General features: G+C 40.3%; 2 protein-coding genes across 3 annotated transcripts; one reads left to right on the top strand and one right to left on the bottom strand.

The window, feature by feature from the left end:
• The first annotated feature begins 820 nt into the window (after window positions 1-820).
• LOC657880 (peptidoglycan-recognition protein SC2) lies at window positions 821-1,714 on the top strand. The gene is made up of 4 exons (XM_008195185.3): window positions 821-978; window positions 1,023-1,237; window positions 1,284-1,395; window positions 1,446-1,714. Exons 1-4 carry the CDS (start codon window positions 930-932, stop codon window positions 1,634-1,636), a joined length of 567 nt encoding a protein of 188 aa, XP_008193407.1. The 5' UTR covers window positions 821-929; the 3' UTR covers window positions 1,637-1,714.
• Window positions 1,715-2,439: 725 nt separating this feature from the next.
• Window positions 2,440-18,904, bottom strand: orb2. Of its 2 annotated transcripts, XM_015980560.2 has the most exons (7): window positions 17,995-18,904; window positions 16,000-16,114; window positions 6,113-6,163; window positions 4,999-5,315; window positions 4,735-4,945; window positions 4,384-4,676; window positions 2,440-4,317 (listed from the first exon to the last, which is right to left on the bottom strand). In XM_015980560.2, the coding sequence occupies exons 1-7, from the start codon at window positions 18,757-18,759 to the stop codon at window positions 4,201-4,203; spliced, it is 1,869 nt and encodes a 622-aa protein (XP_015836046.2). In that variant the 5' UTR covers window positions 18,760-18,904; the 3' UTR covers window positions 2,440-4,200. The 2 variants fall into 2 exon arrangements, with proteins under 2 accessions (XP_015836046.2, XP_015836054.2); XM_015980568.2 differs by lacking the exon at window positions 6,113-6,163.
• Window positions 18,905-19,082: the final 178 nt, after the last annotated feature.

Genomic DNA, 19,082 nt, shown 5'->3' with positions numbered 1-19,082 from the left:
AGATCTAATTTGGATCTTGCTATATTGAGTCATTAACTAGTTTGTTCGGTTTGAGAAACTTCCAATACCGAATTTAGTGTAAGATCGTGACAAAATTCATACAGCAAATCAACGGGAGACGACACTTGCCCCATTTTGTAAATTTCCCCGGAGATGGCGTGTTGCATGTTTCTGTGTAGTATAGTGTTTACATATAATTGTCTCTTTATATTCGTCTCTTCTAAAATTACTACGACTGCAATTCGTTAATTTGTCACAAAAATGTAATCCCGAAAATATCCAACAACGCTACATTTCATTGTGCAGTTTGAACTAGTTAATTAATTATCACAAAAATAAACCCGATGTGTATTAATTTAGTAAGCACGCTCGAACAAAAGTATTGATGAATGAGCCGGGCTAATTGTTGTATAATTAGATTCATGTTTTATGTGTTGAATGTCACATCGACTGAATAAAAAGTGCCCGAATGTACAATTGTCTCATTTAATTCAACAATTTTTAGTTTCGCAGCGTGACAGCTAATTAGCTCCAAATATCAGAGATTACAAACATCACGCGCTTGCCGTATTGATTTTTATCACAATTTAAATCATACTTATTTTTACCAGTTATTATTTAGCGTTTATTGTTGCGCGCTTGTAGGCAACCCCGAATACGCCTTGGGAGCTTTCGCCCGACATTCGTGACGCAAATCATGCAACTTAACTTATTTACCGTGTTTTTTATTTAACCAGTCGATATGTATTTGAGACTGGTAAAATGTCAATAAAATAAAACACTATCAACGCTGGGAGTGGGAAGCCCCCATCTAATCAAGTTTTTATTAGGATGTAGCTGACCTCAGCGAACTTTCCGATCAAACAAGGGGAATTACATCCAAAACGTTGTTATAAAAATGATTGTTTCCCGACTTGGCCAGTCTCAAAATGTTCCGACTGGTGTTACTCCTAGCAGCTTGGCCGCACTTGGCCCACAGTGAGTTTGCGGAAAAGTTGGGGCAAAATTTTCAATAATTTTAGGTGCGTGTCCCACGGTTATCTCGCGGTCGGAATGGGGCGCAAGAGCGCCCAAATCGTCCCAGCCTTTGGCCCAAAAACCAGCCCCGTTTGTGGTGGTCCACCACTCGGACGGCTCGAATTGTCTAAGTCTCCAGGCGTGCAAAAGCCGCGTCAAAGGCATTCAAAACTATCACATAGACCACAATGGGTGGCAAGACATCGGTTACAACTTCTTGGTAATTCAGGCGAAGCTTTGCCATGGGTTGGTGATTGTTTTTTCAGATTGGGGGTGATGGCAATGTCTATGAGGGGCGCGGTTGGGGTATTTGGGGGGCGCACGTGCCGAGGTACAACTCGAAAAGTATCGGGATTTGTGTTATTGGAAATTTTCAAAGTGAATTAAGTGTTTTGCATAATTCGGTTGCTTTGACTAATGGGTTTTAGGCACAGCACCGACGCAAACACAGTTGGATGCTTTGAAACAGTTAATTTCTTGTGCCCAAGAAGGGAATTATGTACAGTCTGATTACCGGCTGATTGGGCATCGGCAAGGGAGCAGGACCAGTTGTCCTGGTAACCAACTGTTCAATGAAATTGGTGGATGGACGCATTTTGACGCCACCGCGCGCCCCTAGCGTTTTAAAAATAACTTGTTAATAGATCTGATATTGCATATTATTTATATTTGTATATTAAAATTTACACTAAACTTTTTCTTGTCTTTTTTTCTAAAATTTCCAATACGTGACGCTCCTGAAAATGCGGCAATGAGAACTTTTAGTTGGTTTTAAACTGAAATAAATCTTTTGAAAGAAGTCTTTTCAGGTATTTTTCCGGCACAGCCCTTGCCATCTTTGTTGTTCCATACTTACCTTACAAAATGTCTTCGTTACCTGTTTCTTACCTATTTTTTTTTTTGGTTTTATTTATTTTATTGACGGTATTAAATTACCTAATGATTCCAAAATGAATAGAAAAATTCAAAGTAATTGGTTCTTACTTTATTTTAATGGACCAATAATACCCAAAAATATAGCGCGTTTTCGAGCTTCTAGTATATATTCAGCAAAATAAGGTGACCGTTATAGAGGAATTTCGTCGAAAATAAACCGAAACATTTCAAAAATAAAGAATTTTTGCATTTTCGTGTACAGTTTTCTCAAAACGCCCAATCGAATCGAGTTACCGGTTGAAAATTTGTATTTATTTTCAGTTTTCGATGTTTGTATTTTTATTTAACGTAACAGTGTACGTTACAAACGTAATTTCTTTTAATTTTCTTTTGTTATTTCAATTTTTCATCTTTTACGGTTGTATTCATTTCAGCGTAATATGTTTGACTACACAATTGTCTGTGTTTTTGAATTTTATAAGCTGAATGATCGAGGTTGCACTGTCGTTGATGTTGGATGAAAGCGGGATGTAAAAAAACGAGAGATTGAAGTTTAACAGCAGTTTATCAAATAAACACAAATTGACATTTTATATAATATTTATAAAAAACATAAAAAGTCTGATATTTAACAAAATCTTAAAGGAGAAACTGTTTATACACAGTTTTACAAACCCTATCTCAAATTGACTAACAAACATACAAAAGTGTATAAAATAATTATAAAAACAATTTAAATAGTATTCTGTAAAATACAAAAAAATAATAATAATAGTTAGAATAATAATAAAAAACTAGTTTGTTGCTAGTCAAGTAGCCAACGGTCAACAAACCGGGCAAAACTGAAAGATCCATTTGGGCAACAATAAGGATCTGAAACAATTGACTATCCCTAATCGAGGCAACAGCCCGATGTATTGCACTAATGGTAACTACAATCAAACTGGAAACACAGTACTTGTTGCCAGTTTCATTTCAGACTGGTCGCAGTTGTGACTGTCCATATCCACATATAAAATAGTAAATAATAACTCAAAAAATTTGCTTGAAAACAGTTATAAAAAGTAAAAAATGTATACAACTTTAAAAATTTTCCAATAAATACACAGCTTACATAGTAAAAATATGAAAATGATACAATCAGTTTCGAAACAATCTGACTGCACACACTTCTAAATCTCAAAAACGGATAAAAAGTTATGTAATCGTTAGATCAAAATGACAACTGTCTACAGAATATGATACGGTCTTGTCCGTTTCAACTATCATCTACTCCCCACAGGGCAGGCGAGCAAATATACAAACAGTAGAAAAAGGAGTGTAAATCTTTACAAATCATATCAATACATATTTGTACCATATTGTAGATGGTTCGCACGGGCCGGGTGGCTGCACCCTGACTAGACGTTTAGGGGTACGGCCTGCAATCTCATCGCCCCGCGCCTATTTACACAATTACCTAGGAAACGTTATATATTCATTAATTACGGTTAAAGATAAAACTCTACGGCGCCGAGGTCAGCTGGGCTACCCCAAGCGCAATTATTGCACACATCAAACTTTTGCTAATCACCATTTATAACAGTTTAGTATAAAAATTCAAATTTAAAAAATACAAAGTCTTAGAATAGCTGATACTATATATAATATATACTATACATATCCGTGCAATTCATTTAATACATAAAGACGTTTATGGTATCACACATTAAAATAAAGGATGGTAGGAGTGCGGACATAAAGCAGCAGGTTTGCGGGGCAGCGGGAAAGCCAGGTGGGTTAGTGTTATTAAAGGGGCTTAATAGCGGGACACGGGCAAAGGCGGGCCGGTCAGGTACTTGGGGGCTAAGTGGTAAGTGGTCGCCGCAAGCGAAGATCCTCTGCCCAGCAGCGGCTTGCAGATTAGACTAGTATTTACAATACCCTGAAAGTTTCTGACTATACCGCACTAAACATCATATGCAGAAGTACCTCTTGGTTCCTTCCCCGATTTTTCTCTACTATTTATTTTATTTTTTGCTTTTTTTGATTACCTACAAGAACTAGACATAGAACCAAAAGGAGGCTTCTCGTCTCGAAATACAGCGATACACATCGTAGTCGGACAATGGCTGAACGCAGACGCATCGGCTGGTGCTGGTGCAGTGGAATCCGCTACCACCAGGCGCCTCAGACAGAAGATAACTGGTTACATGTATACTTTAAATATGTATAATTGCTACTAGATAATTATGCCTATGCGATGGACAGCCGTGCCGCCGGTGGTAATAAGCTAAAAGTGGCGGCCGCTGACTAAGCGCTCCTGCGTTAACACCAGCGGAAAGGAACAGCTCTTGGTCGATCCGCACCCTCCTTTACCAAGGGCTTATGAAACTCTCGTCCAGGCCTCGAGTGAATTGTCGCCCAGCAGTGTTCGCAATAGTACTACAACAGCAAACAATACGATTCAATCACAACCTACACAACGCAATCCCACAACGACCCTCATACCTGCAAACAAGTCACGTTAGCACAGAAGAAAGGTGCAAATTTGCCACCACAACGCTGTCCTTGACATTCATCACACATCTGATCGTCGAGGACGTAAGGTTTCACTTCCACCCTTTTGTCAATATCACCGTGTTGCAGTTGGACAAAACGTGCACTAATTGCAGCGATATAACTCTGCTGATTACTAAACGCTACTCGTCCTGCACCTTTTGGATACTTGAGCTCTGGGTCAGTGTCAATGCCAGCATAACACACCCCACCATAGAGACGATCCATTATCATAGCTAATTCCACTAGAAATCAATCAATTCGCACGTTGCTCGTTACCACAGTATTATCACTCCGAATTACCAGCTTTCAGGGGACGTGGAACCCCGCCGACGAAGACGGTCTTCCGAGGGTCCAACGGCATAGAAGCATCTAAAACGAAATCCGCATCCGACAACCTCCATGGTCTAATCTGTACAGGCTTGTCTTTGATTGTTGGCGACGATACACAAAGATACAGTTTATCTTCATCCGTAATGCACGCATCTATTAGACTTTGTACAGAATTTTCATCCTGAAACAGAGCCAAATTGCCGTCCGATTCGAACTGGGATTGCAATAACGCACCTGGAATAATAGGAATGCATATCCTTTCGGGGGGAAATACGATTTGCTTTCGGCCTTGTGGGGCCAGTCGACGACGAGGGGTCCGAATCGTCGGAAACTAGCCGTGATTTCGTCTTCATCTATGTCCGGTGGCAGGCCCCCGACGAATACTTTACGCGAAAATCTCTCCCCGCCTTCCGAGCCCTGCGAGTGCGGCGAAGACCTCGATGGGGAACTCAGAGGCTGGGCACCACCTAACGTACTATCCACTAAGTGCGGCTCTTCGAGCAGTACAGGCCCGGGCTGGTCATCTAAAACTTGGAAGTAAGACGATTTCCCTAGAAAAAAATCGTCCATTATTCATCGGAAAGGTCGAGCCGAGAGACGCAAACGCTTTACTTTGAAACATTTATTTGAGAAAAGGGTCAGCTCATGCAGGAAAACACGGCATTTATTTGGTCTATGTACCAAATAGTTAGAGCTTGATAAAGATCGGTAAACGACGAGTGGTAGCTTGTGAAATTGACGGCAAGTTTGTCAATAGTGGAGAGGCGCATGCGTGTTTTACGCAGAAACTACCCCAATTTTAGGAGGGCACGTGGATGAGTGCATCGACCCTGGTTCAGCACGTGCTCAGCTTGGTGGGGGTGTGCTGTCTCACCCGGTTCTCATCATCCCTTTGCGGGGATGGGAACTTACACTCTGTTTTCGGGATATTTGGCTGGATTTCCATCTCAATTAGACCACTTCGCTCCGACTATTTATTAACTACAACCACATCAAGCTCGAGCTAATTTCGGCCAATGGAAACTGTCAACTAATCGTCCTTGCAAAAAACAATCATACCCCGCGGGGCCTTGGTAACAGTGAGGGTAAACCGTTTTAAATTTGCTCCAAACAAATATTAAGTAAACAATGAAGTAATTTATGAGAATGTTTTAATTTAATGTTACGTAAACGTAAATAAACATGTCGTAAAGTTAAACTGTTTTCCAGTACTGTTGTTGTTTGTATGCTGCCATGTTTAAAACTGTATCTTTTGTAATGCAATCGCAAAACATACCTACATCCAAACCGACTTTGAAAATTCGGGCGCTCATTTTCGGGTTAGCGAAACGACAAATCAAAAACTTACCATGTAACTGTGTCAGTGACTGGAAAGCATTGGTATTGCAGTTGATAAACCCTAAAACAATTACACGATATTAGCTACAATAAAATCCAAAAGGCCAAGTCGATTTTTACGCAAATGTCAAAGACGCGTCTTTGTGGCCTTAACGCGCACAAAAGAACGACGGGCAGCACTTAATAATCCGTTTAAACTTGCTCCATTTATGACGCAAATTTACGTCTTTATCGTAATATATTACGGGTATATTACGAAATTTTAAAAGCTACTCTCATTTTAGAGGGTAGCCGCCCTCGTTAAAAATAATTTACATCTTACTTAACAAAGGACTACGGAAACGTTTAGCTCGGGGCCTGCCACTAATCGATGGTGCCTGATATTTTTTACCATTTTTTTGATTAGTGTCGCGACGAAAAATGCCCTGTTTCGGGCGCAGTGCACGGTAATGGGTGTATGATTACTGCAGATAGTAACATAATTAACTTGTCCATTAATCGAGACCATATGCCATATTGGTTACAGTCCTATTATAACTCATCAAGCAAATTTAGCATCTATAATTAGTAAATCACGTTTGCTCGAATCCAGTGCGAACCGAATGAAGCGAGTGGTATTCCACAAGGCAGCAAATCGGGGCCTCGGCTTTACCTTTGAGTTCTTGTTTGAATTGAATTGAATTGTATGTAAAACAATAGTTTATGGTCCGCATGTGTAAATCAATGATGTTACAATTCAGAAAGATAACCTTTTGGCTTGAACTCCATGTCATTAAAATGTTTAGTGAAACTGCGGGATTTTGTAGTTTTCATTAACATACTAGCCTGCATTTCAATATGAAAGTAATTATAAAACCAGTCGGAGTCGAAATGTCATAATTTGGAGCTGAGTTGGCCTAGTGATTAAATCTGCAAGTTCGGGTGTAGAGTGAACTTTATCGATAAGAGAATTGAGACACAAGTTACCCAACGGTTTATTGGAACACAGTTTGGCATTTTTGGGTTTTTCGTAACGCGTGATTTATGCACCGCAGGAGTATGGAAGTTGTTTTTACCAATTATTCCGGAATTTTAATAATACGGTGCTACCTTTGATCCACATAACGCACGCAAGGTCAATAACATAATCTATTTTTGTAGACAAGTGTTATTGCGTATAAATTATCGACAACTTTCACCGTAGAGCTTTATATCGCACCTTCTGAAATTACATAATGCAATTATGCCCGGTTTCGAGCAATTAGGGCGCTGGCGGCTGGTGCGTATGCAGGAAAAGCTCAAGATCCGAGTGTGCCAAAAACAGTGTACACTAGATCCAATAATTTTGCAAAAATTTGCTTTGTTTGGTTGGAATTTTATTTTAGCAATTACGAAATGGACTCGCCCACGTTTTATCACTTTCAGTAACCCATTTACAACGATTATGTTTTGCGTACAGTTGGGCGCAAAAATAGTGTCGCATCCGCACGTGGTGCTCGGGTCGAGTCGTTTAACTAGATTTGTTTACTGAGAGATAAACCGAGTTTTATTTGCATTTCCCAGTCTACAGGTGGATTGTTTATCTGAGATTACGTCAGTGTATTTACCCGATTGTCACATTTACGGAAAATTTGATCGCGTTTACGAGTTTGACTTGTGTCAAAGTTAATAGGTGCCATATTTTTCGCTGTAAACTTTGGGACAAATTTATGGGTTGCAAGCGTTACGAAAGAGGCTAACCTTAAAGATAAAATTTCAAGTGTTTTATATGGGTAATTTGAATACAGACATAATGAAACGAGTGGCTGTCACAGAGAAAGTTATTCTAAAATCCGCGCACGCCACATTTTTGTGCAACATGAGCCTTCAATTAATTTAGCTTTTAAAATTATCTTTAAACAATAGATTAGGTAACAATTAAGAAATTCATTATAACGGAAAAAAGTTAATTAAGGAAGTGGACTCGACTCGAAATTCCGATAAGTGAGGAGTCCGTGCAAACGCAGCTGGGGTTAGATCAATAGCGCACGCCACACAACTAAGGGCCGTACTCTCATACATTATCCACATGCATGCAGCATTTATCCGAAATTTCCAAAAGTAGGGTGAGAATCCGGGACAACGGGTCGAATTAAAATAAAGGGTGTTTGACTCCGGCGAGTACAACTACCCCGCTATCGATTTAAACCATTTAAGAACACGCATGCCCTGCTTCTGTCAAAGCCATAGCACAGATTGAAGCTGTAAATTTTATGGGCCTTCGACGCCCCTCGTGCCTTAAATCCGCCGCTGTATTATTGTCAAACATTAAACCGCTAATTAAATTCGCCCGATCCATTCTCACACATTTCAATTATTTTTTCCATTAGCGACCCCGGCCGGGCCTGGGGTGCCCCCGATTCACTATTTCGTCTCAGCTTCCCTCTTATCTCGGCGAAAATTTCAATCGGACTTGACATCGAGGTCAACAAAAGCAAACTTCCCTTGTTTGCGAATTAATGTTAATATTTTCCATTGAGTTTGTAGATTTGCTATCGGTAGTTCACATAATTAGTTATCACAGCGAGTTGCATCACGGCCAGTGGCACCCAAACTGTGCCATTTAGCAACGCACACAGTTTGTGCAACTTCATTTCATATTTACATGCATTTTAAATACAAATGTTGCGTCGATTATAAAGCGCATTTGTCACACTACAAGTGCTTTTCAAGGACTCTCCGTATAAGTGCTCATCGGCTACTTAATGTGTATGAAATTACGTAAATAACAACGTAAATGTCACCACATTTTGACATGCGCCCGCTTCCTGTGAAAATTCACGGGGGTGCAGTGAAATTTGATCGAAATCAATTTAATAACGAGGAAACGGAAACGGAAATCGTTAAAATAAAATTATTTTCATTAAATCTATCGTAATAAGTTGATAATGGCCGAGGATTTCTCAAGAGGAACCGCTCTTCCGCAGTCTTATCAAGATGTGGAATTTACCAAATTTGCGACTTTGGTTGCGATAAACGAATTGTTGAACTTTAGCCGTTACTTGAGGGTATCGGGAACATGACGCTCGTTAAAAATTGAACCGTCATAAACAAGACGCCCCTCGCATTATCTGCCTGACACATGCTTACACCCCCTACAGCTGCGACAGCAGTTGATAAGTCTCTAAGCCCCGCTGATTGTGGATGTCATCGCACGCCACTGCTTCATTTTTATAGATTTGACGTAATCGAGTTGTTTAAGCATAAATTACCACTTTCAAAAAGCAAAAAATCCGGATTACCACAAGTCTGAATTGATGCAAATTTCACTCCAATTTCTAAATCAGCGATTTGGAAAAATGAACTGTTATAGTGATGATCGTTTATTATGAAATTTGTCAACTGGAATTAATCGCCGTTGCTGACTTATATTTAGAAAGGTGTGAATAATCCATAGTGAGTCCACCCCTGCGGAGCCGAGAGAGAAAGGGATAAGTTGTTTTTAAATTAATAAAGCGTAATCTATGAGTTGTTATTACACGAGATGCCCCTCGTGAGGCAGCTAGGGGAGAAATACGAGCTGACTAGCTGCAATTTACATCAATAATAAATCTGACCTAAAAATTACATTCGAACAGCGCTAGACCACAAGGCTACAATCCGCAAAACACACGTAATTAGCACGTTTCAATGTTAAAACCTTAAAGAATGATTAGAGAAACTTGCAAAATGAGGAAGCTCGCGGTACTGTGGGAGGAAATAGTAATTAGCTTTCGGTACTTTGCGGTGGCAGCCTTCACCTTGCCAACGGTGCAAAAACTACTACCCAACTTGCCCATTCCATTACGTAAGTCCACTGTTGCGACCCTCCTAAAATCGCCGCGACATTGCAGGATCACATTACGGCTTATAAGTCGATTCATTGTTTCTCCAACTTCCTATTGTTTGCGCAATTAAGACTGACTAGCGTTTTCGAGTATCGCGATTTAGGCCTGACCTATACAGTGCTCGAGGCCGCCGACTGTCATCGTCATCAGTCATCATCGGCGGCGACTTCCTGGTGCGCCTCCAGGAAGGCACATGCCCAATTGGGCCCGACCGGTGGATGTCACGTAAGTGCATCTTAAATGAGGCTTTATCGTGAGCCGTAACTTAAGCGGAACCGGCCATTGCCCTTCGCGGGAAGCGCGTAGCGGAAACGCTTACTTTACAACAATTTGCCTACTCTATGGAATGACGTACGAATTAAAAGAGTTGCCACCGAGACCGCAGCCATTCAGGGGCTCATTCAATGCGATCGATCGAGCCACGAGGCAAAAATCCGGCAAATTATCGCACCTAATGCTAGCAGCGATACAATAACGTAACTTTAGAACAGGTAGTGCAGGAATTTGATATCGTAACAGACACAAGTACAACTATCACATTTGCCGTATCTCGAACGTTTAAAAAGCCATAAATAACGCCAAACTACCTGTTTTATCTACAATATGACACATGGGCCACCTGGACGTCCAGACCTGGCCCCATCGAATTGCTATAATCTTGGCAAACGTCGCGAAAGCCCAAATAACACAAATCAGTAAACACACGTCCGGTGTTTGTTTACTGTGACCCATTTCATTTTCAATGTCAATGGGAGTTGAAATTTATCGAAATTGGTGGCCATAATCATTTCATCCCGCGTCATACAATTTACATTAACAATTGTACTTTTCTGTAAATAACTGGTTTATGTAACACGCATTTTGAATCATCCTGGTAAATCTAATGATACTTTCATTGGAATTATTAGTTTCTAGTGGCATTATCAAGGTTATATGTTCAACAATTGTAAGATATTTACACAATTTTTGTCCTCGTTGTTTAATTCGTAAAATTGTAAACAAATCAAGCGACAAATAACTCGCTTCAGCGGTACCAAAACATTTCAAGTGGGCTAAAGTCAGGTGACTTGGCGCTCGTGTCACGCAATAAACACATAATTTGGAGTTTTAAGTAAACTGTTCAACAATGTAAACAATCTGAGTCAGTTTTCTAAAGTAAGTAGTCCGCAACCTCATCAATACCCTTCCATGCAATAATTATTAAACGCTGAACTTTAACACTGAGAGATCGAAAAACTCTTCAAAGGTTAATCCTTCCGTTCAGTGAAGTTTTATCTGATCAAAGGGTTGGGCAAATTTATCTAAGTAAAATTTCCAAAGTAAATAAGAATTTTCGAAGCAGTGTAGATAAGTGTACCAACATTGTCGCAACGTGCTAATATGTAACGTTGTCGTGATATTTTGTTATATCAGAGCAAGTAATTAGCGTCACTAATATTTACATAAATAATCAGAGTACACACCAAAACACGTTATCACAAATGCGTTAAAACCAAATTTCGTACGAATATATAATCTATCGATCTAGCACTGAAGACCCTTCGGTCCAAGTGGCGAAGACGCGCTTTGCGGGTTTAGGGTAATGCCAACCTTTAGAAATGGAGTTGAACTGTAATCCCCATGTAGGTGTAGGGGCCGAGGTGTCCACAGGTGAAGTTCCGTAAGCCCTGAACATAGCACACTAGGGAACAAGAGAGCGCGTGTAAGGAACATGCGCCACAACAACACCGCGAATTGAACTGACACGCGACGAACGAATGCGATAGAGGAAATTATAAAGCTGTACCACAGCCCAGACTAAATTTCAGCCAAGTCTGCGCATGTGGGGATCCCATACTGCACCAAACAGCTGGGGAATCTGCATCAAAGCTACTGTTATTTCAGGTTTCAGCTTTCAGGAGAGGCCAAACCGACTGACTTAAGATCGATTCGTGCCCCTTTTTCGGCGACAGATGGCGCATTTTAATTCCACGCCATTAATCAGGTGACCAGAGGCGGTGGCAGCGTCTTCACGATTAATTAGAATTGATTTTAAACCAGAGAAACCCTAGTCCGCCTTAATGCAGTTAAAAAGCCTGCAGTGGAGAATTGGCGAAGAGGAAGCAACCTTGAGGAGTGATGAATGAGAAGAGGGGCCCATACCTGGCTACACGGGAAGGATTAACCATAACTGAGGCCTTGGCTACTTATAGTACTCCACCACCCACATGCAGACATCAAAAGATTTACTCACCCAACACGAGCAATTAGTCGGAGCAGATATAGGGCCCTTACATACACCGAAATGACTCCTGGAAAACATACAATAACTCATAAGGAGCTATCCCAGATGAAACATGCAAGAAATAGTAATGGACACATTGAAAGGAGACACTTATTGACGGAAAACTCGAATCCCTCGGAACAGGCAAGAAGAAGCGATCGGAGACTTACCTGAGACGAAATTTTTGCAACCCAACGCCAGATTTTCAAATATCATTATCATGACCCAGTTGAGCAACGTCCTGATCAATTTTAACAATTGTATCCATGAATACACAAAATTACGACAAGAAACGCCTAATTGACGTAATTACAAAATGGGGCGCATTATCCACTTCAATTTCATGATTACATAAATTATTTTCCGTTGTGACGACGATCTCAAAAACATCGCTACCAAAAATGCGTCAAAATTAGCCGACGATGACAGCTAGAAACCACCAGTTCAATTAATTCGATTAATTTCATCACTAAATTACAATGCGGTTACACGAAGTGGCGTAAAAATGAAAAAACTTAAGTCATGCTTCCGATGTCACAATAATGAGTCCCGTTAAGAATCTTTTTCTAAAATGCGAGTTAATTACGCGTCAAAAATAAAATGCAGATTGGTTATAAATTTATTTATAAATGTGTAAATTACTTGACAGTTAATCTGTCAGCGGAGCGACCGTAGGAAAATTGGAATTGACTTATCTTATTTCACCGGCGGCGTTTTTCTACAAATTGGATGAAAATCAAAGACGATGAAAATACCCAAAGCTGCAAAACGCCGCTTTATACACACAATTTATAAATATGTATGCAGACACGAATCTACAAAATAACGCCACAATACGGCCCGGCTCACTCTTTTTTCACATTCCTGGATTAGCGACGTTATTATTCTCGATCAGTTTGGGCACGTGGATCGAGTCACGACACGTCCAAAACCAAACTAGTTTGATCGAAGAAGACTCAGATTATTTCAACAACAATCGAAAAACTTCAAAAAGGCGAAGAAAAACCGAAAATTGGGTTAAAAATATTGATCTCATTCGAAACATCTAGTCCCCACCGCGCGCACCGATTTCGCTAATTTTTCATAAATTTTGTGTTAATTAGCTAGTTACTCAAATTATACTAATTAATGGCCTAATTTTTAGTAATGAAAATAATTAATATCGGGCAGATAGCAGTACTTCTGCAATTATCGATTAATGAATTTCTAATTTCATGTCAGCGCCGTATTATCTCCCCTTGTTATTTGTAGAGGAAAACAAGAAAATAAGTCTCTTTGGAGACCTATTCACTTTATGTAAATGAAAATGAAATTAAACGGAACATGGATTAAAGTGTATAGAAATTTAAGCAGATTTCTAAGTCGGCGCAATTCCGGACTTTGCTTACTTAAAATCGCAAAGACAATCAGAGGATTACTTAGAGATGACACATAATTGAGTCTTGTTTTTCTTGATGAAAATGCCTAGAATCTGATTTTATTGACCGTCGCGACGCAACTTACTTATTATTAATTTCATTAAAAAAGTCCCCGCAGTCGTAAAAGTTACGATTACATTTGCCGTTAGCTCATATGACGCTTTTATGGAGTTATATTTACTAAACTAACATCAGACAATGGATTTTATCTTACACTTTACCTACATTGCTCTCCATTTGACCTATTCCAATTAATATTTTCCACGCAGTTATTCCAAATCGATCGGACTCGTCATTAATATTTATTGCATACTTGTCAGAAAAATTCGTATTAGCAGCGTTCTGTTTTCCGTTTGTTTGCCACGTGCTACTACAGTTGCGACTGATATAGTAAACAGAGGCTGCAATAAGAAAGGGCTGATTGGCAACGGAATTTCCTTAATTCGCTCGCATTACAGGAAATAGCTCGGTAAAAATAGTGTCGTATAAATATCGCATTGCACGGCTTTACCCAACTAATTTATAATTCAGAAACAATGTATATATTTAATGCTGTGCGGACTGGAACACTTTCGAAATTAGAATGCAAGTTGCCGTGCATTAATTACTTGCATTTAGTAAAATTATTTGAACACACGTGGATTATAAAAGTGCTAACTACCTTGACTCCTAATTAGTATTTTAGAAACAGTTGCAACTGCAAACTGCGTCAAATTGTCTCGAAACGTAACTGTCGCGCCCGCTCCAAGGGACACAGACCGGTGGGAACCAAACGAATAAAACATTTCATAATTACACTCCTCGAATTCGTCAATGTGTAATTAAATAGGAAGTAATTATTAGTTAGAATCATGACCCTGTACATTTCGAGTAGTTGTCCGCTCATTCAGAAAAACCGAATGCATGAAATTCTGCCAGTCCAGCAAGACAAAAACTGACACAAATAAACGCTTTAAATTTTATTCAATTTGAAAATGCTCAATAACTTTCTCTTCCGTAAAGCCGTAGGAAAAAGTTTAACCACAAAAAATCGCCAATATTTAATTTGTCACACACCGATGACAGTCTGAAATAAATCCCCTCAAAGTCGACATTAATTAACAAAAAACACGATTTTCATTTGCAGTAAATTAGTTATTTTTGCGTAATGTTATTTGAAACGGCTAAATCGTGTCAGGGGCACTTCTGATAAAAAGAACAAATCGATACAAAATAATCATTTTGTAATTACAATCACAATAACATTAAATATGCTGTTCAGAACTCTTTCGTGGTGTTGCCAATGGTGCCACCCACCACTCCAAATTACATAATTCTTTTCTAATTGTATTCTGAACAGGCACTAGTTAGGACAATACGGACAAAAAATTAATGGTAATTAGCCAGTTATATGTGCTCGACACAATACATAAAACTTAATGACATAATTAGCAGCGTTATTATTATTATTACACCTCGGTTGTACCAAAATAATCATCTCAAAGAGCTACAAGACAAGCGCAATGAAAACGGGATTAGTTGACAGTTTGTCAAGTCGGCACAATTAAAATTTTATGTTCCTATGCAAATTCTTTTATATTTAGATTTAGAACGAGCTCGGAGACGTCGGACGTTTCGATGAACTTCAAAATTGCATTAAGATTACCGATAATCAATTTCGAGCCGCTTTATTGAATGAAACAAATCACGGAAAGATAATTTTTTGTCATTTCGTAGTGCCGTGGTTGACTGCCTTTTCAGGACCATAGTAGCGTCGGCATTCAACTGCAGTAGCCACTGATGGAAATATTGATTTATTATACAGTACCTTACGCGGTTTACTGCCGTTTCGAACCAAAATAACTCGCTGTATAGCGGCACGACAATTTTCTGACGTGCTGGTTTTACATACAACCCCGTGCAATACTAATTATAAGTACCCTCGGTGAAACTTCATGCAAAAAGACCCCTACTATAAAGGAAGCTCAAAGTTTTACAAGTTTCTTTGATCTAAAAAATACTGATGAGCTCGCCTACGGCTTACAAACAACCACGAAATAATAAGAAATTTTTCGGTCTAGTACCTTCCTGGACACCTATGTGTCTCAAAAGTACAAGCTCAAACGCGCCGATCAAGCTTTTAATATCCATTACACGAAAAAATAAACCACGAATCGGAAGATAATCCAATTGTGCATTTAGCCATAGTGTCAGCTTCACCTTGAATGCCTCGATAAGTCCTTACGCAAATAATTAACTTCATTAAGAGTTAAAAAATAATTGTTTTATTGACTTTTGCATTTATCTAGTCTGGAAGAATTGATTGTTTGTTTTCGACGCTTTGGGTGTGTAATAATACGAACTGACACTTTTTCTACGTAACATTCTTTACCTTTGATATCCGTTGAGTCTTGAGGTGGTCTCATTATATCATTCAAATAATGTTCTAGGCCTCTCATATTTTCTAAAGGACTACTTCCATTCGCGTTCACTACACCACACCGGTCCTATAAAAAATAGATAACTCAATTAATCCCCAAAACGAATTCAAAACCACCACAAAATTGCACAAGGAAGCTAAGCCATGCTGGACACAAAATTATCCTTACCTTTTTTTGGGCGTCGCGGTTGAGGATTGCTTTAGACAGGATTTTTTGTTCCCGTTGAATCACTTGAATTAAACGTACCGAATTGATCTTATTTATTTCGAGAATTGAAATTCCTTTTTATAGCTTTCTTAAAGAGAATCGTTCGCAGCGGTAATAAACTAATAACTACGCCTGTGTCATGTGGGTTGCCTATGCGAAGAACTGGGTCATTTCATTACATTCTCACTAAAATCAATACGCAATAATCCTGTAGTGATCCAAAATATCTTTCATTTTTTTTCAGGCGACATAAACAATACTTTTAGCCGAAAAACATCGATATTTAACTCGTAATGCTAATTTCTAATTTGCAGTTTTTGCCGGATCAAAGTAAAAGTAAGAGTGTTGAAATATATTATTTGTTCAGATGCAAATTCATTAAATGCGGCTTGTGACTTTGTCAAAATTAACTAAGAGTATTTTACTGGATTAATAAGCGAGTAATACTACAAAGCGTCAAGGGGGAACTTCCCTGCAACTACACACAAACATTCAAAAATAAACAAGTGGAGGTATTATTTATTAACAAGGCTGAAGTAATTTGCATGGGTTTAATGTGTTGCCTATCGCTCCAAATTAGCAACATTTATTTTTTGCCAAAATTTTGATAAGAGTTATTTGAAAGCTCGCCAAATTTTTAAAAATACTTCGACCCGATCGGAAGATTTTGGGTGTTTATATAGTTTAACGTTGATTTTGGGTTTCCTATAGTGCTATAGTGAGAATATAGAATACAGCATAGGTCTCCGCTTATTTATATATAGCTCATCCTCTATGAACTCATGGCCATTTCTATTTTCAGCTCATTGCTTACCTCACCTGAATGTCTAGCTACCCTAACACGTCATTCTTTTGCTAAAAATTTTGACGATTCGACTTATTTTTAGTGGGTGTCGGTTTAGGTGCTTGGTGTAAATTTATCAATGTTGTTGCGGTTCAGTTAAATAGGTTCAAATCGAATGCCTAACTTTTGGAGCTAAGGAATGCTCTGGTTTTTTCTTAGTACCAAAATTGTATCTCTAGAGTGCCGAAAAAAACAATACAACGGCATATCGCCATTTTCGTTCTAAAATTATCAAGATGCTGGAAGTTATTTCGGTACATCCTAAATATACTGAGTGTGTCATTTCACTTTGAATCGTAGGTCGAGCTTAACTTTTTTATTATCATTGAAAGTAATACTCATATAAATTTGTATAACAGATAAGTTTATGGTGTAGATAAGGCTAGATTCGAAACAATACCGTCTTATCTTGTGGTTGTATTACAGGCCACAAAGGTATAGATAGTACGGCCTGTAAAAATCTTCCGTCTAAAGGGTGTTTCAAAGACGAATGAGTTTGGTTGTATGTTTTATTGTCTCAGGTTCAAAATGTGTACATACTCTACGTACAGCTTTTGAAATGCATGCTCCATTGAGTGTTTGATTGAAAACAAAATTATAAATATCTTGGTTTTGAACGTGTTAAAAGTTGGACCATGCAATGCAAGTACAATGTCCTAACAACGAATAAAAACAACAAAAAGAGTAAAAAATAAATAAAAACAAACATGAAGTAATGATTAATGGTTTATTATTGAGATCATATTATCACAGACAAAAGTGACTAGACTAGATATTTGGTAGTGGGTGACACAGCAAGCAGCAGCAGCAGCAGACGAGAGCACAAAACAGCTAGCGTGTGGCATGTGGCAATCACAAGAGTCACAGTGCAGTGCTCAAAAGTGCCACACATTACCTGATAGGGAAGCAGATCTCTGGCCTCATCCATGTTGGTGATTTCGAAGGTGGGAGCGGGCTGGGGAAAGGGCCCTTTGCCCGGATAGGAGGTGCTGCGTCTGAATTTGACTGGAGATATGACTTGTTGGTGGTTGAAGGTGGGACTGGGCTTCCGGCCGGCGACCCCCATCTGCTGGAGCGGCGTGAGGTTGGGCACGCTGCGGCCGCGGTTCCAGGCCGAGGAGCCCCCCGACCAGCTCGTCTGGCCCGGGCTGGCCCACGAGCCGTAGCCCTTGTAGAGCGGGTGGCCGGACTGGCGGCCCATGTGCGGGAAGTTGTGGCTGGCCGTGATGGCCCGCCGGCCCTGGCTCTGGTTGTTGCCGAACAGCTGCTGCTGGTTCGGGGACGGGAAGTTCTGGAAGCCGAGGCCGTTGACGCTCATGGGGGCGTACGAGTCCTCGACGGCCGCCGACCACAGCGCCGGGGCGCCCCCCTCGGCGGGGTGGAAGAGCGGCAGCGAGGCCGCGGCCTTCGTGGACGCCGCCTCCAGCTTCTCGAGCTCGGCGTCCTCCTTGCCCTTCTCGGGGGCCTCCTCGCCGCTGCCGGCCTTGTCCTCATCCTGCATCGGCCGGCTCGCGGCCTGGAGGACGGAGGAGTCGCTGCCGCTCGTCGACGTCGACGTAGGTGTGGTGTAGAAGATCGTGCTGCTCTTCGACGTGTTCACGGGGATCTCCACAGCACTCAAACCGATGTTCGCGTTGCCACTCAAACTGAACTCCCCCATTAGTGCACGTCACTCTGTCTAGGGCCGGTTATCCTCGTTATGTCATACACGTACACCCGCAGAACACTCCACCAGTGAACCACCAGCCCACTTTTCTGTCAGTGTCACTAGTTTGCGCGGAAGGACCTCCCGACTTCGCACGAATTCCGCTCGGCCGAGGCCGAAGTGACCGCCTGCCAAAGATTACATCGAATTGACTTGCGCTCTGCCGTGCTCTGTACTCAACAAACTATAGCTGACGTCGACAAGGACTGTGCCAGCGCGCGCATCAGATCGAACAGCTGATGACGACATATGAACCATTATGGCTTGCATCATGACGC

The sequence above is a fragment of the Tribolium castaneum genome, chromosome 10 (assembly GCF_031307605.1).
Source record: "Tribolium castaneum strain GA2 chromosome 10, icTriCast1.1, whole genome shotgun sequence".
NCBI classification, from domain to species: Eukaryota; Metazoa; Arthropoda; class Insecta; order Coleoptera; family Tenebrionidae; genus Tribolium; species Tribolium castaneum.
This window is presented reverse-complemented; position numbering and strand designations above follow the sequence as displayed.

Coding starts and splice junctions, on each gene's coding strand:
- LOC657880 (XM_008195185.3), top strand. CDS start 930: ATGTTCCGACTGGTGTTACTCCTAGCAGCTTGGCCGCACTTGGCCCAC. Junction 979..1,022: donor TTGGCCGCACTTGGCCCACA/GTGAGTTTGCGG, acceptor CAATAATTTTAG/GTGCGTGTCCCACGGTTATC. Junction 1,396..1,445: donor TGTTATTGGAAATTTTCAAA/GTGAATTAAGTG, acceptor AATGGGTTTTAG/GCACAGCACCGACGCAAACA.
- orb2 (XM_015980560.2), bottom strand. CDS start 18,759: ATGGGGGAGTTCAGTTTGAGTGGCAACGCGAACATCGGTTTGAGTGCT. Junction 6,164..15,999: donor AGACTCAACGGATATCAAAG/GTAAAGAATGTT, acceptor TAATTGTTTTAG/GGTTTATCAACTGCAATACC. Junction 5,316..6,112: donor GTCACTGACACAGTTACATG/GTAAGTTTTTGA, acceptor ATTTTTTTCTAG/GGAAATCGTCTTACTTCCAA.